Source organism: Seriola lalandi, unplaced genomic scaffold (assembly GCF_002814215.2).
Source record: "Seriola lalandi dorsalis isolate HSWRI2012SDOR001 ecotype SW California unplaced genomic scaffold, Sedor1 jcf7180002054883, whole genome shotgun sequence".
NCBI classification, from domain to species: domain Eukaryota; kingdom Metazoa; phylum Chordata; class Actinopteri; order Carangiformes; family Carangidae; genus Seriola; species Seriola lalandi.
The window spans coordinates 1621213-1644325 of record NW_019525658.1 but is presented as its reverse complement, the minus strand read 5'-3'; the positions used below and the strand labels follow the sequence as shown (position 1 = coordinate 1644325).

Here is a 23113-nt window from a genome sequence, read left to right as displayed (position 1 = left end):
CCCTGTTCTCTCCCTTAGTATCATGTATAACTTTATAGATAAGGGAGTGATGATGATGCAGTACATAAGATATGGTGATGAAGTTGTCAGCAGAGCGTATGGCAGCAGCAGGGGGCAGAATGCTTATTACAACCAGAAGAGACTTGAGACTTGACTTGGACTCGAAAAAAAAATAACTTGTGAGCATCTATGATTCACCACTGGTAGTTGAGGCTGATGAGACTCAATCACGGAGCGATCATGGGTGTCTATGTGATTGCTTTCATAGGTCTCCGTTTTCACCCGTCCAGACTACAACACAACCCCGTAGTTTTCAAACTAAATCAGGTCCAGCAGTGTTTCCAAAAGTCTCCGTTTTCAGAGCAGTGTGGACGGTAGGCAAAAACATAGCAAAAGAGATCTGTTTTAAAGCTAAATTGTAGTAGTGTGAACATAGCCTAATTCACCACAAGCTTATAATTAGTAAGGCATACTCATTAAAATATGCAATAATTAAGATCAGTATATATGATGGGAATGGTGGCACCACATTTTGGCTTTCACGGCCAAAATGTTTCTTTGGGTGGTCCATGTCCCTCCCACTAGTTGGCCACTCCATATCCTTCAGCTTTTTCAGTTGTCGGTCTCACACGTGTTGACAGCTCGTGCTACATGCATGTGTGTAACTACAGTGATTGTCTGTGGGGTCTGAGCACTACCAAAATGTGGGTGACCTACTGTCAATACTGTGCCTGAACGCATCCTGTGTGGACTGAAGCTGCTGCTGCTCCTCTGCTAACTGCTGCTCATGCCATACGCCTCCTGTGTAGACACGGTGTGACTGAAGTTGTGCAAGATTATGGGTCTGTCCTCTGGCTTCCTGGTTGCCATTACTGGTGTCCTGTTTGTGTTTGTGTCTGTGGGTGGGAGGGTGGGGGGGCAGCCAGTTTTAGCCCATCTACCGTCAGACATCAAACTGAGAGGAGGCAAGAGAACTGCATTGGAGAGCCTCTGTAATAATAATAATAATAGCAACAGCTGCATCATTCCTGCCTATAGATTTATAATCATGCTGCTCTACTTTAGCCTGACTACAGCTGTCCTGTGGACTGATCGCAGCACAATGATGTAGTCAGCACTTACCTGAGGTAAGACACAAGTTAATACATAGAGGAACATCGTGGCCCAGTTGCATAAAGAATTCAAAAATGATCAAGTAGGATTTGAGAGAAGAAGGGTACACACATACTGTACATAATGGAATTTAAAATTGTTGAGTGGTGGAAAGTAACTAACTACATTTACTCAAATTTGTATTTCCATTTTATGCTACTTTATACAACTTTGTCCACTACATTTTAGAGGTAAATATTATACTTCTTATTACTCCAACAAACAGATACTATATAAATACAGATTTATGACATTAAACACATGATGACATGATAATATGCATTCTTGATTAAACTACCCAGGGGCATATAAAGTAGTTAAAGACAGCTGCATTAGATTCTCTTATCTAAGCATATGGACTGGAAGTATAGAGAAACAGCTAGCTTAGCTCTGTTCTAATATACCAAATAACACCGGTAAAGCTCATGTGATTTACTCCACTTATTTATTTAAAAACCTTTGGTTACTACTTGTACTTTGCGTATTCAGGTTGCTAAAACAGAATATATCACACAGGGAAACTATCAAAAAGATTCTTTCCAAGGTGTGTTGCAGGAGACTCAAGGTGTGATGTGGATGAAAGCTTGTGGCCAAGTGGCATTTATGAATACATTTTTTATTTGTTAATTGGAATAGCATTTGTGAAAATCCACAAGCATGGAATTGAGTTTCAAAAATTGAAAACTCATTCACAAGTGCCTGTTTGAAAGTTGCAAACGAGAGATATTCACATTTTTCATTTATTTGTAAATGAATTGAACCTATTCAAATACATTCATATGTTTTTATCGTGGAATTTGTGTATTGGCAGGTCTGTTTTGTATTTTCCAGATATTTTTGAATTAACAAATTCATTTTTTGTATTTGTGGAAATGTGTTTTATATTTACAGATTACACATTTACATACAGATTGTGACATATGACATTTGTCATAGCAAAGGGTCTGAATACTTATATCAATGTGATATTTTAGTTTTCTTTTTCATAAATTTGCAAAAAGTCTAAAATTCTGTTTTCACTTTGTCATTACAGGTTATTGAGTGTAGATTGATTGAATTGAATTCATTGGGCTACTGACTTTCAGACTAAATCCAAATCTGCACACAATATAGCAATGTTCCATTGTTGCGAGATGCTAATAGATAATGTTATACCACTGCCTTTAGTAGTTAGCTTCATATGGCTTTAAAGGTGTAGTGTTTAAGATCTGACCAGAATTTTAGTTTAAAATGTTCAAAAAATGAACTAACACTATCAACAGCATGTGAAGGAGCCACAGTGATAATGTCATGACCAAGACCTCCATCTATTGTATTTCAGAGATATTTACTAATTTGAGCATACAAACAAACTAGCTGTGTCCCGAACCGTGTTGTAATGCCACTTTATGACACTAGATGCTGTGTGAGTCAGTTTAGCATCTAGCCCGCCCACAGTCCCGCGACGAAGAAAAACTTCCTCCAGAGCTTGAAGTAACACAACAGCTCCCGACTAAAATAAAAAGCTCCTGACTAGCATCACAGATACGCAGAGATGGCTGAAGGGCCTAGAAAGCGTTCTTTATCTCCATCCCGAAGACTGCTCCGACAAGAAACCACGTTCAACTGCAAAGAAAAGAAGAAAACAAGAGTAAATCTTGGTGTGGCTTCCCACCGCTGGAGACAGCTCCGGGCGGGTAAAAAGATGCACTTTTACACTGGTGAGTAACATCTAATGTTGGTCTGTAGTGAAAAGTATAATTAGTACAAATGACAAACCATACTGACAAACATTTCAAGTGGCATAAATGTATGATTGATGATGTCGACAGAAGTTTTAGCGATTTAGTAGAATTTAGCCTGTTCCAGAACCAACAGGTTCAGATCTGCTTCTTCCCCTCAGCTGTCACCCTGCTCCACTCTGCACCACTCGTCTATCCCACTGTGATTATATCAGAGCCACAGTGTATACATGTTCATACTGCTGATTCATAATAATGAATATTTATACCACAGTTGTACCACTGTCTAATTCATATTTATTATTATTATTATTATTATTATTATTTATTATAGACACACAGCAGACCTAACATGTTTGAATATAAAGAACTTGTATGATCTAAACTAATTGTCCTCTCACATGTTTGTCTGTATCAGGACCAGAATTCCAGTCCAGTCCTCCCCAGTGTTGGACCAGCACCTGCCTTTTCTTCTGGGTCTGGCCTCATCAACCATCAACAACCACATTACAGTAACACCTCAGAGTATTATCCCTGCACAGAACACATATTGTCTATACTGTGATCTTCTGCACATTCTGCTCAGCAGGAGTTTTGTCAACACTTTTGTACATAGTTTTTTCATAGTTTTATTTTTTTAATATGTGTATCTATGTATATTTATCTTTTTGCTTGTTGCAGTATTTTACCTTTTTATTGTTATTTCCTGTTAATATGTTTATTGGATACTGCACTTCTAAATAAAAACCTACCTGGCAATAAACCTTAATTTTTGATTGTGCCTTTGTGATGATGTCATCATCCCTTCCTCATGCTGCTGTAGCTTGATACCCATGTGTCATGCAGTATCCCCTTGTCTTCATATTTTTATAGGTAAATAAAAACATACTGTTTGTACTACAAGTACTCATAATTTGTTTCAGTGCTATCAACAATTTTAACTATTAACAATAAATGCACATATAAATAATAAATTATAAGGAACATGGGGAAAGATCGTCAGAAATATTGGATTTCTGGGGATACCGATATTAGGGAGTTAAAAAATTCTGTAATCGATATATCGGCCGATATTTATATATTAGGGCTGGGGAGACATGTCGATTTATGTAATGTTGTCGACGCGTTGCAAGGAGGAAGTAAGATGGCTGCGCATTGTCAGAGCATGGACACCGAAGAGCAAGCTGAAGCGAAAGAACATTGCCCATGATCATCATGGGTGTGGGAATATTTTGAATATTTTAAGCAGAGACAGAACATCATGGTGCTCTGCAAGCTCTCCAAACTGGAAATGGCCTATCACAGCATTACTACCGACATGCTGGAGCACTTGAAGCGGAAGCATCTCGGGGCAATTTCTCAAAATGGCAGCGGGAGCAAGACGGCACTGTAAGTCCAGTTTACCCCCCCTCCCCCCAAACATAATAGATATTTGGATTATAAACACGAGGAATGTGTTGGTGTTTGAAGTAATTGATTTGCTAATGTTAAATATTTGTCCCCCACCGCATCACTGCTGCTGCTGTTAAACGTAACGTTACATCATCTCACATTGTTATTCGGCCGTTTTACATTTGCTCTTTTCTCCATAAGCCATGTTTAAGAAATGAAATCCAGTTCAGGGAAACTGTTGCAATTACATACAGTGAATTGTTTAATCGATGTATGTATTATTAGTATAACACAGCAGTGAAAAATTATAAAAGATTTTAAAATACGACACTTATATATATTCCCATATGCTTTATGTGTCTGTTTTGCAGGACTGGACAAAGCACTGTGGATGACTTTTTCCACAAAAGGAGCCTAAATCCATCCCAGATGTCTGCTGAGCTTCCTAACAGCATCTTACAGATGATTTTTAAAGACATGAGACCCCTTGCTATTGTGGAGGGTCAAGGCTTTCATGAGATGGTCAACACATTTCATTCTGGATACACACTTCCCTGTAGGTGCCACTTTAAGGATCTGATTGAGAAGAAATATGAGGCTGGTGAAAGCAGTTGATTCAAGACGTACCTGTAAGATGGAACAGTTCCTATTACATGGTGAGTTGCCTCTTGGAGCAGCAGTGAAGCTTATGTAACAGTCTCTGCTCTACCTCCACTGGTAAAAGGCCTCCAGAAGTCCACACAGAAAACCTCCTTTGAGTCTGCTTCTGTCAGCTCTTTCCAAACAGCTGCAAATTCAGAGACAGTGTGTGATTGCTGCTGCCCTTGACCCCAGGTTTCGCAAGCTGAAGTTCCTGCCCTCACATGAAGCCCTAAAGGTGCAAGTAAAACTTCAGGCTCTTCAGCTTCAACAGGCAAGTGTGGAGCAGGATGGCCCAGCCAGGGCCAAGACACAAGTTTCAAAGAGGAGGCAAAGGCCTGTGCTGGATGAGATGCTGGGCTCAGACTCAGAGGAGCACAGCACTGAGGAAGACAATAACCCGGAAGAAGAATGTGTGAGGAATGAGGTACTCATGTATTTTGGAATGAATGAAGAATGTATTGCAATGGATAACAGCCCACTCCAATGGTGGAAGGAAAATGCAGCAAGGTTCCCCACCCTGGTTATTCTGGCTAAATCATACCTATCTGCCCCTGCCACATCTCCTCCATCTGAACGCCTCTCTTCAGCTGACAAAAAAACAAGAGCACGCCTGACCTCGGAGCACGTGGACCTGCTCACTTTCTTCCACCGCAATGCCTAACTATATTACAGGAAGGGAGCAGGAGGGAGGAAAATAGAGAAAGATGGAGAAGAGGAAATAAGGAGGGAGGGAGAGGAAGGGAGAAGGAGAGGAAGAGGCGGAGTAGGAGGGAGGAAGGGAGAGAGAGAAGGATGGGGGAGGAGGGCAGGAGGAAGAGAAGAGTAGGGAGGGAGGGAGAGAAGGAGGGAGGGAGTGAGGGGAGAGAAAGAAGGGGACATTGTGTATGTGCTTGGGGTTGTTTGTTACTGAGAGTTGATTAAACTACTAGTTTTGATAATTCCTGTTTCAAAAAGTTTAGGTTACTCAAATTGCACTATTTTTACTGTAAGTTGATTTTCTCATAGACTGCTAAACTAAAGTTTTGCGGTATTCCTCCAGACTTGAATTTTACTTTGTTTTTCATTATTTCAATATTTTGTTGTTGCTAAATGTAGATTACATTGCACTATATCATATATTTATTATTGATATTAATCAAGTAATAAAATATAATAGATTAATTGAAAAAGTAATTAAATAAAAAAATAGTCGTTAGGTGCAGTCCTAATCTATATAAACACTTCTGAAAAAGACATGTAATGACAGCAGGCTATTTTACAGTTTAACAATAAACTTTATTGTCCAGAATGACATCAGTGCACTGAAACGGTAAACTTCACTGGGAGTTAAATAAAATAACTATAAAAATAAAGTCGTCAGACTGATAAATTGGTCGGGCTCTACTATGTAACTTCATCTCCTCAAGATTTTAGTTTTTGGCTGGGCTAAATTACATTACAGCAAATAAACTATTATATAGATTATAATAGACTATAAAATTATTACTAAAGGAGGCAGAGGAATAACTAGACATAAGACACACTGAGCGAGAGGGCAGGGGAGAGAGAGAAGTCATCCGTAACAAGGCTTCATACTAACGACTATGACCAACTTTCCATATCAAACAGAGACACTTTTCACATTTGGGCTTAGTCCGTGCTGTGATGACCCGTTTGAGTCCAGCCTGTGGCCCTTTGCTGCGTATTGTCCTCTCTCTCTCTCTCTCTCTCTCTCTCTCATGGTGGCTGAAATAAAGACAAAAGCCTAAAAAAATAACTTTAAGAGTCTGTAACTTTCTCTCTGATCATTTTACAGTAAATCCAGCTGAAACCACAGCTCAGTCTTTGTGTCTTTCATTTCATTTCATGTGTTTGGTGATTTTGTCAGACAACGTCATAGTCCAGACATAGACTAGGTTTAGGTTTAGACTCTGGTCTTGTTAATCTACATTTTAGTCATATCAATATTGCACAGTGTGTCACAGTTAGTGTTGATGTTGATGCTGTCTCATCATCATCTCATTGACAAAATGAACAATATGGCTGGGGACCTTCGTTCCCCCTCTCTCTCCGCCATGTTTACTGCCTGCCTCTCTACTGCTGTCAAATAATGGCAAAAAGAAAAAATAGGGTTTGAAAAAGCAACCTCAGTAGTTTGATGTGTGTTGCCAGTTGTAGAAGACTGTAACCTTAAATTGGTTGAGTAGGTAGGTGGAGGAGTACAATTGCCAGCAGGTATGGAGATATTTTAAGATAAGAATAGAATACTGCAAGCTCTGCTAAACTGCCAAGAGTACAGAGTGAAAAACAGCTCTTTTAACACAGGAAATTTGATAAAACATCTAATGAACCAACATAGTGCAGTGTTAAAGACAATGATAGCAGTCAGAGACAGCAATTACCTACTTTTCAAGAAGAGAGTATGTCCAGAGACAACCCATGGACAGATCATGGGTGATGTGCTCACTTCTCATGGTACTTACTAGAAGTCTAATGGTGGTTTTGAGAAGACCAAACAAGAATGTTACAAGTGGATTGATTGTGGATTTTACTCCTCAGAGAGTCGTACTACAACAAAAGCAATTTCACAGCTCACATATCAACCAAGCAGTGGTGCGTTTGATGTTCTGTTTCAGACTTTTAAACAAAGATACAAGGAGGCAAAGTAAATTTATTTATTCTCCCATACATGAAATAAAAAGTGAGTTCTGAGACAAAGTACATGATGCTTTGCAAAACAGCCAGCCATGGGAAAGCCCTCTGAGTTTTGGATACTTGTCTTCCAGAGTCCTTACTATCTAAATGTAGAAACATTAAGAAAATGTCAATGCATAGGCATATATTGCATCAATTGAAAATTGGCTAATGAAACAATGTCAGTTGTCAGTTATATACTGTTATGATATTGATAGTCTGTGTTGAACATAACTTCCAAAACTTAGGTGAACATATAACTGTGCTCTATTCCAATCTTTAAGATATTCCTAATAATCCTTAAGATATTCAGTGCTGACAACGGTAACATTCATCACAATAAGAAGCAGGGCTAGGGCTGCACACTAACACCCTGAGTGGTCAGCAGCAGGTAGAGGGATGGCTGAAAGCTTCCACCTTACTTTTGTTTCTCATCGTAAATCAGTTTGTTACAACAGCATGTTTCCTGTCAACTTATTATCGCCAAATGAAAAGAACAGGTACATGTTGAAATAGCTGTAGTTCATTGCTGTTTGTCTTTAATAACCAAAGCTTGGACCATAAATACAAGAATGTATCAGCTGTACAGACTCAACTGTCTTTTGCAGACTGAACAAAATCATTGATTCGCTATAAGTCAAAAGTCCTTTTATCTAATAATTGAGCTGATTCTGTACAGGCATGCTGCATAACACGCTACAAAACACATGCATTGTTGCATGTGAATAAATGCTGAGCAGGTACAAGTGACCAGAGGTTTGAATGAAAATGGCAAGAGAAAAAGATCTAACATTAAATTCTTGCAATTCGCTGGACATGAGGTTTCATAAAATGGTTTAATGATTAGGAACATTAGTCAGTCATACTGTATTTACGGCCTTTGTAGTCACCTTATCTTAACCTAGCTACACACTACAATGTAACTGATCAACCCAACTGCCCAACACTAACTGGAAGCAACAAGAATCCAAGTCCAGAGTTGGTGGCCTATACCGTGTGAGTAACCAGTCTGTCCATCAGTTTTTACAGAGTATGTCTTAAGAATATACTCCTCCCATAAACTGTGTGAACCGTTTGACAGTAAAGAGATAAAGCATCAGAGGAGGCAGCATCTGGAGAGGGAAGGGTGTTGATTAGTAAGGTGGTGTAGCAGCTGAACCTCCGGCACACACAGTTCCTCAGTGGTATTGGCAGGCCACTGTTCCTCTACAACAAACTCCTCATCCAACCGAGGGAACAAGGTGTCAGTTACCCACATCATTAAAAATGCAAGCAAGACATGCATCAATGAGAGTTCTGCTACAGTTCTACAGATACCATGAGAGATCTAGAGATGCATGAAAATGACATGTTAGCCAGCTCAGCCGTACCAAAGCTTAAACATACAGTTGGGTGATTGGGAAAGTTGCAGCACAAAAATAGGGTTTCTATAAGATACCAGTAAAGATGAAGATGGTAAGGCTGCCACATACCGTGCATGTGGACAGAAAAAATGTAGTGCATAAATTATTGACTGATATTATGAATTTCTTTTGTGTGAGTCTTTACATGAAACTTTAATGCAAAAAGACTTCCTTTATACCATGGTGCTCCTGCTGAAAACTGCAGTTTGACTGCAGTTTCTTGTTGCTTCCTCCTGACAGCAGTGCTCTGCTAAAACTTCATGTATTGGCTCTCCATCCACAGTTTATGGTTATTCCATCCCTGTTTGAATAAGGCAAGGTGCCTCTGAAGCTGGGGTAGGAAATTCCACTGGAGAGCATATAGATCAACTTCACTGTCTGGGTTCAGTAGTCCTTCAGGATCCTAGAATCATCCCTCTCTGTTTCTGGTCTGGTTTGCATTTTGTTTGGAAAATTACTCAGGCGCAGGTTTTGCTCCAGAGGATAGAGCTCCAATCTCAATAAGGATAAGGAGACTGTGCAAACCCAAAGGCAACATTGGATGGTTTAGTATCTGGATAATGTATTTGGATACAGATCACAGGCAGGTGTACTCTGAGTGTCAGTCTTGGAGATAGTTTTTACTCCTACCTGGATCAGGGCTGTTCACATTTCATTTTACAGTTAAGCTCTATGTCCATGAGCATTTATAGCACTGATGTGTAAACACATCAAGCTTAAAAAAGACTTTGTGCACTGAGGTCTGATGTTTCTTACAGATACAATGATTTCTGTAGTGTTAATTAACAGTACCTGAAGAAAAGTTGCTGTCCTTCTTTTGGTTGTGAACATTGATGATGTGGGAATGCCTGTCAGCTCCTTGATTTGACAGCATGAAAAGTGCAACGTCTACATTTTTTCCTCCCTCGTCAGACCTGATGTGTGAAGGAACCCATAACTGTTCATAGCTGTTGTGGCTCTGTTATTGGCAGCTGCTGTTAGGTAGACAATTAGACAATGCCACCATGAACCAAAAACTTTTGGTTGTGTGAGATTTACAGAGAATCACAAGAAGTGAAAGTGACCTTTTATGTGCAAAATGGTACCACATGAGTTTCTGGGTGACATCAATATGCCACATGAAATTAGGTCCAGGAGTTCTGCTGATGCTCTTCTGGATCCAATCTGCTGAGTGACTCAAGCACCCTTGCATCTGTAATAATAGAAAGTTAAAATATGCATTTTTTGAAGACATGCTGTTATTAACCCTGGTTTGATAAACAAATATTATTGGGGGATTTTTTAAAAATACAAAGATTTGCGTTTGTAGATGTTCCTGATCTGAAATTATGAAAATATGAAAGGTATAATTCGTTTTTCTTGAAATTTTGTAGGTGTACTTTCATGTTTAATTTAAATACATTTCTAAAAGGCTTTGTTAAATCATGTTTTAGGACCCACGCTGAACTCAAATGCCCTGTGCACAAAAATGACCCAGGACAATCTGGAAGCCAGAGTTAGGATGCAGACTGTGGGCCTGGGAGACAACGGTGTCCGGTTTTTCTTCTGTGTCCTCTGAATATGCATTGAGTATTTCGATGAAACTGATTGAATTTGAAATGGAGAATGATGCTACCATCATGACTACAGCCTCAAAAACTTTAGTCTTACCCTCTCTGCCAGTTCAAAAAATGTCAAAATTGAAAAAACATTATTTCTCAACAGATGTATTACATGCAGGAGTGTAGCATTACATTTCAGACCCATTAGTTCAAAAGTTTCATCATTCTATGATCTTTTATTGGTCAGCAAATAGTGCACTATGATATGGCGTAAAAACTGGGCTATATGCCTATCTCCTGCAGTGAGGAGATAAGATCGTTGGGCCACTAGAAGGTCCATTGGGCATCCCTGTCTGTAAGCAAGTGTAGGGGCCTGCAGGAAACAGGGGACTTGGAGCGGTGGAGTGACTAGCTGCAGGTATGAAAGCTTCTTCAGTTCTGACTGACTGGTTGGGAGTACCAGGTATTTAACCTCTTGTACAGTCAATAACACCTTGAGAGTTGTTGAGGTCACGTGCGAGTTGTTGACCCACCCGGCCAACGTGAGTCGTGAGGGTCACGAGTAACTCTGTGAATGGGTGTTAAGGTGCTTGGGGAAGGATCTCAAGACCACATTGTAAGTGGTTGATAAATGGTCGTTCCAGATTGATGTAGATGTCTTCTTTCACTCCTCTTTCAAACCGTAGGTCCTATCTGGGTAAAAATGTTTACACTGCTGTCCTCAAATGTGACACTTGTCCTTCAGATGTACTGTGGGTGAACTGCTGAGTCCTGACTGAGGACTTGAATCACTTGTGAATCGACTGTTTTGTTTCCCAATTGTACAGGTCCATTATTTTTGCATTGAACAGTGTACTGTACATTGACCTGCTTATGCATGGACCTTTTGTCTGTAGGATGGAAAAGCTTCTGCCTCAGTGTGTTACTGGGCTTGCACAGGGCTGCAGTGTTTGTTAAGCTTTTCCGATACTTCTGTATACTACAGATACTATGGCATCATAAGAAAAAACAATGTTGTTGTGTTTTTTGTCCATTTATGTCCTATTTTTTGGTAGTTTCAAGAATCCCTCTATTCTCGTGTCTTATTACCTGACTGACACACCTAATATCTGAAGCAATGCTGTCAACACCCTTCTTTTGATGGTGTTATTCTGTCAAGAGCTCCCATGGGCCAATGAAGGGCTGATGATGCAGGATGACACCGCCAAAATGATGAAGGAGTTCGCTGTCACTCCATATGACTTCATGTTCACAGCTTTTGGTGGTTTGTAATTAGTCAGTGTTAACATTAAACCAGATAATAACTAAAAGGCAACAATGGATAGTTTGTGTTCTTTGGTCCAGACCAAGTTAGCCAGTGGTGGGCAGTAGTGTCGCTAGATGTAGCAGCATTGCTAGTTTAACTGCAGTGGCAAGAAAAAGTAAGTGAACAATTTGGAATTACTTCCATTTAAGTATAAACGTGTCCTTAAATATGGTTATTTAAGATCAAACACAATCTGTTTTAACACACAATTCATTGTATTGTTCTTGTCCTCAACTAATGGCATCAACCAAAGCTAACTGGAGTCAGGAGTTATCAAACCTGGAGTCCAGTCAATGAAACGAGATTGGAGGTGTGGGTTACAGACAGTTTGACTTCTGAAAAACACTCAAACATTTTGAGTTTGCTGTTTAAGAAGAAACATCAGCTGATGTGAACCATGCCTCACAAAAAGAAGAGATCAGAAATCTCAATCAGTCCACAGTCAAACCGTCTATAAGTGGAGATGATTTAGTTCGGTGGCTACTCTCCCTTTAAGTGGACGTCTCTGACTCTGAAGGCACAACTCAGACGCTCAGTAATGTAAAGAAAGAAGCTCAGAGTAAAGGCTTGAAGGAATCACTGGAACTGGTTAACATCTCTGCTCATGAGTCCACCATGCAGAGATCATGGAGCATGGTTCCATGGTGCATGGTGTCATGCCACGGACACCACAGAGGAAACTGTTTCTCTCCGAAAAAACATTGTTGCTCCCTTGAGATTTATAAAGAGCACCTTTACACTCCACAGTGCTGCTGGGAAAATGTTTAATGAACTGATGAAACTCAGGTTGACTTGTTTGGGAAAAACATGCAGCACTATGTGTGGTGGAGAAAGGCACTGCATACTAACATCCCAATATCATCATCCCAAAGGTGAAGCAGGGTGGAGGGAGCATCATGATTTGGGGCTGATTTGCTGCCTCTGGGCCTGGACAGCTCGGCATCACAGAGGGGGAAATTAATTCTCAGGTTATCAAGGTATCTTACAGGATAAGGTCTGGGTTTCTGTCCACCTGCTGAAGCTCAGGAGAAACTGGGTGATGCAGCAGGACAATGATCCTAAACATCAAAGTAAATTAACTACAGAATGACTTCACACAGAAAACCCACCTTCTGGCGTGGCCCAGTCAGAGCCCAGACCTTAATCCAGTAGAGATGCTGTGGACTCACCGGAAGAGAAATGTTCAAACCAGATATCCTAGGAATATGTCTGAGCTGAAGCACAGTGTAACGGTTGTGATCAATAAAGACACAAAACATTATAATTGTTTGTGTTATATTAGTTTAGAGATATTGTGTTTGTCTACATTTTTGACTTAGACGACGATCAGATCACATTTTATGACAAATCAGTGCAGAAAATCAGGTAATTCCAAAGGGTTCACTGACTTTTTCTTGCTACTATACATTTCTCAGAAGTATGGTGATAATGTCAGTTTTCTGAATCATACTTTTTCGGTAGCAAAGCTCTTTTATTGATCAAATAGTGAGGTAGTGTTCACACCAGCTACTTTTTCGCGAGCATTTCTGAGGCTCAAGCTAAGGATGACTGTGTGACGCTGCCATCGTACAATGACGTATGAGCAAAACCACTTCTGCATGATGGGACATCATGTAGCAATCCTTGGGCATTTTTTTAAACTAAGTATCTGTTTGACTGACTGAGTTATATTGACGACTGTGGTAGCACTGACTTGGCATGAAGCTGGTTAAATTTAAATAGACAGATAAATAAAAAACTAGCTTCTGATGTAGTAAACTAATTTTGCTATGTTTGTGTAGCTTAGCTTGCTACATTCCCTTCTGGATTAGCTTCAGTGTAGTGAGGAGTCACTGTAGCTTAGCTCGCTACACTTTCCAAGTAGCTTGCTCATCATTGAAATGAACCAAAATAGAGGTGCGAAAGCTTATTCAAGTTGTTAATCCATTGTTAATATAAAACATGAACCAATCACAGCTTAAGAAATGTTGTTATAATTTCTTTGAAAAGTAGTGATCAAAACACAGAAGACCCTGAAGACTGCAGAGAGCTTTAAAATGAAGAGAGAAAGGAAAATAAAGAAACCCAACAGGAAAGGAGAAGAGTGGATAAGAGAAAGACACAGAGGAAGCTTAAGACATGGAGGGGTGGAAGGATACAGCTGCTGACTGATAAGGGAGCGTGCAAATCTGTATCAGAAGGTTAACTGACAAGCTAAATGAATTATAAATGCTATCTGTAAAGTCTAATAGACTAGCAGCTGGTTCACTGAGGCCTGGCACTGGAGAGGAGATGATATCAATAAATCCTGTGAGGTAAGCGTGCTGCTGCTCTTCCTCTGGAAGGCTCTTAGTTTTTAACATTTCATCATGACTCCTCATGGTGTGGGATTTCTGGATTCTGTCTAAAATGTGTGAATTTAGAAAGGTTAGTTTCTTGTACTAAAATAAGCCAAGATGTGTTTTGTTTAAACATATTTTATGATTTTAAATTTGCATTCAAAAACTTAACCCTCCCTCAAATCAATTCCTAGAGAGAGTGGTGTATGAATATGAAAAACATATATAATGCTTGATATATTCAATACAATAAAATGTACAGGACATTATATTATTATATCATTTTATACTCAATACCCCATGATGACAATGTAAAAATTGAATTTTAGAAAATTAATTTCACCACTAGGGAAAATTATATTTTAAACTGTTTTGCTAAGTCCATTAAAGGTGGAGTACAGTAAGCAGTAATGGAGAAAGACTGTTGATAGGTGAAATCTCTTTAGTGCCCACGAATGGTTGCTGAACTTTTGTATCGCAACTCGAATTGGGTTTGTTAATAATTTTGACCATTTCTGGACCTGAGGGGACCCGTACAAAAACCTTCATCCAAACTATAGAAGCACCAGACTGCTAACCAAAAACATTGTCCTCTGTTTGCAGAGCCTGTGATATACGATATATGTGAGAGGGTAGGTTGCACCAGTAATATTCCCCACTCCAATGATTCACAGAATGCTTCCCTATCCCATCCCATCATATCTATTCGAGTTGTTGAAGGTGGCCGATCCCATTCTATTACACCAAAAACCGTACACAGGTCAGCCAACCATCAAAATCTGACTCAAATGAATTGCTCTCTCTTATTTTTACTGAAACTTGGCAGGATTCTTAGTGGTACTTTTACACTAACTGATGCATCACTGCCTAATTTCAACTTTTTCAATGTTTTTAGATCTGACAGGAAGTGGAGGTGTAGTAGCACTTTTTTTCTGAGATGTTTTTATGCAAACAGCTCACTTTTGGTGAGCTCATTTCATTTGACTACCTTGCACTTACCCTGAAATGCACAACCCCTGTTATTAATTATTTATAATAGTGTTTCGACCCCCAAAACCAACTAGCACTTTTATTGATGAATTTAATGACCTATTGACCCAAATTGTTTCAGATTTTCATTTTATATTATTTATATTTCTGGTGATTGTAATATCCTGGAGATTACTACTCTAAAGAGCTAAATAACCTGATAGAGGCCTAAGGTTTTTCTCAGCATATAACTGCACCCACTCATAACCTGGGCCATGCATTAGATGTAGTTATGTTCAAAGGAGTCAATGTATTTTCTGAGTCAGTAATTGATGTTGCCTTATCAGACCATTACAGCATTTTCTTTGAAATCTATCTTATCAGTCTGTAAGGGTCACCTCAACCAAAACTATTCAGAAACGGTACCTAGCTGCTAATTCTACTATTAATAGATATATTAATAATATTTTTGCAACCAAATTCTGTAATGCTGTAACACCTAATGTGACATCCTGTGATGGAATGTTAAATGCCTTTAATCTCTGACATTGCTCCCATCAAAATAAAGTGTCATGGCCATATAAATCCATGGCTAATAGATTAATCGCTAAGGAGGATGAAAAGGGACTGCAGGAGAGCTGAGCCTAAATGGTGTAAAACCAAGCTTTTAGATAATCTCAAAATTCATAAAATTTTGAAAAGCAAGACAAGCATATTTTAAAAATATAATAATAATATACACAATCCAAGGTATCTCTTTTCCACCGTAGACAAACTTTTTAATAATTCCAGAGCCTCAATTCCAGGTGAATTTATTTCTACTCATAAATGCGAGGACTTTGCAACATTCTTTCAAAACAAGATAATGACTATCAGGCCAAATATTCCCATAATCACTGATGCTCCTCCTACCCTGCCTCCCTCTAGGAGGTTTACCAGGGATTTGCATCTTGATGAATCCTCTACGGTCTTCACCATTGGCATGGAAATGAGTAAGCCCTCACTCTGGAGAACATTCCTTACTCACTGTGCAGTCATAAAGTGGATGATGGATAAACCCAGTTGTTCAACAACCTTTGACATCTCTCTGACCTCTTCTTCACCTTCATAGTCATTTCTTCACTCATCACACTGACACACAACTCCTCAATCTGAATGGCAACTCTCGTCTCTCAGTCAGCTGAAGTGTGAGCTCTGCATGAACTAAAGTTGAAACAATGCTCAGCTGCCCAAAAAACATTTAGTCCAAGTGTCCAGTGACATCTGAACCCTTGCAGTCTGGGCACTATGTGATAAAAGGGCTACATCTCACACACAGTTCTTTCTATATTGATGTAAAACTACTCAAATTAAGGCTGAGCCCTGGCACTTTAATGGAGTGTTCTTTTATTATTTCATATTGAATGTGCTGCACCACAGAGCCTGAAGAACTAAAGATGTATAACTCTCCAAATACTTGTGGTCAGGACTGTGTTTGAGAATTTATGGCCTGCAGGAGCATTAGTGAGGTCCAGCACTGATGTTGGGAGATGAAGCCGGGTTCACAACTCCCCAGTGTGGATCAGGTCAGGGCACTGTGCCGGCCAGACTACTCCTTCCACCAAACTGGAAAAAACCCATTTCTTTATGGACCTGCTTATGCAGAGCAGCACAAGGGGGTGTCCAAATAGTTTTGGCCATAGTCATCAATCATGTTGTAGAAATTAATACATTTTTATCCTTCATTTTTGATAAATTCTAGATAACCCTGAATACTAGGTGATCAAACTATAGTTACATAAGTTATTGATCAGAGGAAGTTAGCAGGTCAACGTTTACACACAGGCAGGCAGTGATCTTATTGTTTTAGGTGTGAGGTTAAGCTTTATATCATTGATGGGTCCCCACAATGATAGGGGTACAAAGGTGTGTGTATGTGTGTGTGTGTGTGCACGTAAAAAATGGTAGGAGGATTTGTGAGATTGTTATTGCTGAGATAAAAACACTCACTCACACAAACACACGCACACACACACACACACACACACACACACACACACACACACACACACACACAATTAATCAACTGCCAACATTAAACTACAGGGCAGACAATCTGCTCACACATGCCCAGTGTATGTGAATGGTCATGTGATATGTGTTTTTAGGTGTGATGGTCTGGACGGAGATCGTTTTCATTTTAAAATGCTGTTTTAAAATGCTGTTTTAAAATGAAAACATATCAGTGTGGACGTAGCCTGAGTTCAATGGAACATGTGGAATAACATCTGCAGGAGGTGAAGGGGAGTGTCAGACAACTCTCCACAAAGTATTTAGACATGGTTATAACTTGTCCCAGATGTCACTTGTGTAAATCAATACCAAGAATTTGACCTTTGTGTGTGTGTGTGTGTGTGTGTGTGTGTGTTTGTGTGTGTGTGTGTGTGTGTGTGTGTGTGTGTCCCACACTCTCACACACACTCTGACTCTGTCAGCCTCAAACATTGGCTTCATTGTGACTCTGAATGTTGTGAATGGTGTCTCTGGTGTGCAGCACAGATGACAATCTGTAGATGATGAATAAATGGATGTGTGTGTGTGTTGGTGTCAGAGTGTGCCATGTTTGCATGTTAGAATAGCAGTGCATGTGTGAGTGTGTGTGTGTGATTGTGACAGTACAGTCTGTTGTTTTTCTTTGTAAGTGAATGTGTTTATTGAAATGTGGATGTGCACAAAGTTCTTATGAGCAAACTGTGACCTGAAAAACAGAAACTGTGTTTGATGTGTTGATGTGTAGACAGGGACGTCATTGTTGTTAACCCACTGGAACCAGTCAGAACTGCTTTTCAGCCCTCTGCATGTTTTTGTGATTTCATGTGGACGAAGCGAAGGAGGAAAACCCCCATTTTTATAAATATCCTTGTACGTTTGGACCATTTTCATATCGGCCTAATCTGAAAATGGTTTGATGTTTTTTGCATACATAGAGAATATAATCTTTTTGTGTGTTGAGTTTAAAATTGTTTCCCCTTGCTGTATTTAAGTCATTCTGTGTTGTAGCTAATAATGCAATAAGCAAGTGTGATGGAATTGAATTTGTGTGGCTGTAACTGAACAGCTCCAAGTTCTTTAGCTCAGCTTCACTCTTTCTATCTTTGAGTAGAGTTTTATACTGATACATGAATCTAGAACTGTAAACACACACCTGCATCAGAGCTGACCCGTTATACTGTCTTGATCCTAAAAGTTAAACCAGACCTGGAAGCCATTCAGGATGGAGAATCCTCAGCGGCATAATAAATCTTATTTAAAAATGTGAATGACCAGAGTTTGACGTGCGTTAATCCTGCAGTGGCCCGGGCCGGATACTTTTGCAAACACCAATTTTAACAAAGCAGTTTTTTTCTTATTCTGAATCAAAAGCAAGCGAACATTCTGACATGTGGTTTAGTTGTGCACTTATGGTGAGCCAAATTCTACCGACCACGCCTGCTAGCAAAACAGAGCAGAGCAGTGCGGCAGGTACCTTCAGTCTAATACACTGATTATCAATTAATTAATTATGCCACACTCTAACCAACAATCTTATCATGCTTGTAATTTATAAATAAAGCTGTCTTATATAAAGTCAGATTTCATTTAAATATAAATGATCTCAGGTACACAATGACATTACATTGACTTTGTGAATGGAGCCTCCACCAGTAACGTCCTTTCAGTGCGATTAATCAGCCAAACTGATTAACTGGCCGACTTCTAGTATAATTAACATCGTATAGACACGAATCCACAGTGGCTGAAATGAAACAGCTGTCTGGTTCAGACTGATCGTTGACATCCCTCTTTGATGATGTCCTTGTCTTTGCTGTATCACGCTGCTCTGATGACTCAAAGTGTGAAACATGCATGAGTAAATCTTTGTGGCATGTTCTCTTTTAGAAACAACAATTTCATCTGTTCTTGTTACGACATGAGCAAAATGCTTGCACTTACACAGCCCTGCAAGATCTGGTATTAGACATTGTTTATATGGAAGAAGGTGATTCTGCCAGGGCCTTATGCGTCAGACTGCACAATATTATTGTCTTTGGAGACACTGTGTCAGATTAAGTGCCTGGAGTCATACATTCTTGCTGTCCTGGAACAGACTGACTGTACTGCTCCACCTGACATCACCAACAACAAATGTTTCCTTACGTAATCGGGGTTGTGGATAAAAGTAGAACTGGAAACACTCATCCACTCGCTGGTTGGTGAAAGTGGAGGGTGACTCATTTGTTTCATGACACAGGTAGCACTGGTAAAATGTTTGGTTCACTGACGTCTGGCGCCTGCTGGGAAGTAAATCAGGCTGACATCACCTCAGCTTACTTCATTTATGCATCTGCTATCTTGGCATTTCCATTGTTTACAGGCTCTTAAACTCAGGAGTCTAATGTGATGTAATATAAAAAACAGACTTTCAAAAGAGCCATGCAGGGACGCCTGCGTAGAGCTCATACCCTGCAGGCTCAGTCCTCACCGCAGTGGCCTGGGTTCCAATCCCACTCCGGTCCTTTGCTGCATGTCATCCCCTATCTCTCTCTTCCCTAACTGTCCTATCTCTCTCTCTCTCTCTCTCTCTCTCTCTCTCTCTCTCGCTCTCTCTCTGTCCATGGTGTAATATAGCCAAAAATGTCCAACAGCCTAAATGTGATTTATGAATGGCTAGTTTGGGCAGTCTGCTTGCTGTGTCCAGTTGAGTGGCCCGCTAATTAAAATTTTACCTACTGACCGTTTTTGTCCTGCACTGGGAACAAAGAAAGACCGAAAGCAAGACAAGGACACAGGCTCAAGACAGAAGAAGAACACAGGTGTTTGTGACTGTCTTTACTTCAATAGGCAAACGGGCCCGTAATAATAAAAAAATAGGTTTAAATAGGCAGTGACACAGTTGCATTGGGCACAGTGGGCAGTTATACACCACACATCCTGTTTTTAGAAGACTGGCGCTATGCAAAGGTTTTGGCAGTGGCAGCCATGAGCTCATTGTGCATGTTCAGCAGACTGTACATCCTTCACACTGCACACACACCTTCACTCCTCCCTGATGTAATGATGTAGCGCAGCAGGACACACACTTTATGTATTCCACAGCGTGATCCATGAGCAGGGAGATGGGAACTGACAGGTTGAGTTTCATGGTGGAGAACCATGAAAGAAGAAGTAACCTTGGAGCAGGATCACTGAGCTCAAACTGGACTTTTTTTTATTGAGGTTTTATTGAAAATGCAGCACAATTAATGTTATCTGTCTGTTTCCCATCCAGTGGGTGCTGGCCTTTGAGATCTTCATCCCGCTGGTCCTCTTCTTCATCCTCCTGGGTCTGAGGCAGAAGAAGCCAGCGATTCCTGTCAAGGAAGGTAGGCAGCCATGGTGGGACATGGATGAAGAAGGCAGTGGGACGGGTCCTACTGATAGAGTTTACTGTGGGCTAAAGGATAGTTCTGGTTTATAAGAACTTATTTTCATTTCTATCCTTTCCATTTATAACAGTTACATCTGTAAAGCTTTCCTTTCTCATGTCATGCCGTGATAATGGGAGCAGATTTACCATTATTACTTTAGAAAATCTTCTTCATCACACTGATCCTTTTGTTGAACTAAAGCTTATGTCAAGCTTTGTAACAGAGATTTACTGATATTAACTCATATTTTCCCTCTTATAGCTCTCTTCTTCTTCTTATGGGATAAATGGTTGTAGTTCCAAAAATGACTAATATTATCTCTTTTGTGTTCTATTCATTTCCAGATATATATAAATACACATTCTTATTTATGCAAATCAGATAAACTGCAGGTGGCCTCATTTCTAAATGTAGTCTTAGTGAATACTGCAAAAAATTGCAATGTTGCAAAATGTGTTAGTTTTGGTCTTTTCATGGGATTTGTTTACATTAAGAAAAATACAGAATATGAATTAACATGTTTAATCTCTTGTTTTTAATCAAACTTCCTGTGGCCCTCAACTGTGTTTTGGTTTACAAAGTAGGGAAGGTAATAATAATAATAGTAGTAGTAATAATAATAATGATAATGATAATAATACATTTTACTTATAACCACCTTTCATGGCACTCATGGACACCTTACAACACATAGTAAAAGATAAATGCAAATACAAGCATAAAATACAGAATAAATTCGAATAAATGTAATAAAAATAAATATGATTGAGCGCTGGTGTTGGAGTTAAATAGAATTGGGAAGTTTGAAGAGTTGTGTTTTGAGGATGGGAATTGAAAACATGAAGATTATCAGTGTTACAGATGTCTTGTGGAAGTGAGTTCCAGAGTCGAGGGGCAACACGGCTGAAGCTGCTGAACCACGTGGTGGTCAGGCGGGCAGGAAGTACAGTCAGAGTCATGGAAGAGGAAGATCCAAGAGGATGGGCAGGTGTTCAGGAGTAGATCAGAGATACAGAGGTACAGGTTGTGAAGTGACTTAAAAGAGAGAAGCAGAATCTTGAAGTCAATACAGTGTTTTAAGGTGATGACATTTTGATCAGGATTGATTATAATGATGGCGAACATCAACATGGTGTGGAGATGAATAAATACAATCTCAGCCGGTTAGTGTGAAGCCTGACAACAACAGCTTCTCCAGGTGATCACATCAAATGATCGTCTAGGACGTGCAGAGCAGCATGACGTGAACGTTTTTACAGTTAATTAGTGCAGTGATGATAGAAATAGAATAGAAAGTGAGCTGAGGTGAAGGAGAACTAAAATGCAGTGCAGTCTTGACCAGAGTCTCAGCGCTGAGCAGTGAGTGAAAACCTGGCTCAAATGTTTCTAAAACAGGATTATTGTTTGTAAAAGAAATCAGGTGTGAGGAAACATTTTTTTCTATAATCTATGGAAATAATATGCTTTTCTTTTCTGGATAAATATGTCAGCATAGAGATCACAATAAAAAGCCAGTTTGATAAAATCAGAGGTAAAATCCCCAACAATAAGAACAGTGTCATTAGAACATTATAATGTAATGACAATAAACGGTCTGAAAAAAAAACAGAGCTACATCTAGGAGATCTGTAGTCACATAAAATGGACAATGTTTTTCTCCAAATAAATATCTCAAAGGTGGAAAAACAACCGAGTGAAAGGAGAACAACAGTTATTTCTGTGGATTACTGGAAGGCCGCCGCCTCCACCTGTCAGTCTGAGCTGGTGGAAAAATAAGAGCTCTGGGGGGAATGACTTAACAAGAAGGGCATATCAGCGTCATTCCAAGACTCTGTGATGCAAATATATATATATATATATACATATATATATATTGTTGTAACCTGTTTGCAGGGGATCTTTAACGAAGTAAACAGAAAGAGCTGTTTCAACTGAGGGGATGGAAGAAGTGGCTCTAACTGTGCTCAGATTGTTTCTGTTGGGACTATGAAGTCCAGAACTGGGTCTAATTCATTTTCCTGCTCTTTTCCTATAAGGATGCAAACCAGAAGTTCATTTATAGATATATTCAGACAATGCTCCGGCACTTTTGATGCCAATTTATTATTATTATGCCAATTTTATTATTAATTTCATCTTTGGGTTGGAAATGATTTAATTCTAATATTTTTTTTTACATTTGAAGCATTATTCCATCACTGCTACGTACAGTATGTGAGTGAACTTCTTAGTTTCCTGTTGTTGAGAAAATGGCAGCTTTTATTTACAAAATTTAAGAGACATTTTCCACCAAAATATCAACAAATCATTTTGTGCCGCCTCATTTGAATGAAGCAGCACAAAATGCTTTTGTTCCTCTGCTCCCACTTGTGCACTATGAGCTGTGCACTGGGCGCCAAAATACCACACAGTCAGGACAAGCACATTTCACAGTTAGGAAAACCCCAAACTGTCACAGCTTTATTTGGGCCACCACAGAAGATTGATACCAACCCACTCGCTGTCTCCAACAGTGAGAGCTACAAGGAAGTTATAAGGAAGAGAGTAAATCCATGTTTCATGAAGCAGCA

The 23113-nt window shown here is 39.5% G+C and overlaps 1 protein-coding gene across 1 annotated transcript in view; it reads left to right on the top strand.

The window, feature by feature from the left end:
• abca2 (ATP-binding cassette, sub-family A (ABC1), member 2) overlaps positions 1-23113 on the top strand; it is a 104297-nt gene that overhangs the window by 4476 nt on the left and 76708 nt on the right. The window contains exons 2-3 of the mRNA XM_087171613.1: positions 20405-20498; positions 22755-22757. Of these exons, the coding sequence (XP_087027739.1) occupies positions 20405-20498; positions 22755-22757 (97 nt within the window). The remainder of the gene's footprint in view (positions 1-20404; positions 20499-22754; positions 22758-23113) is intronic.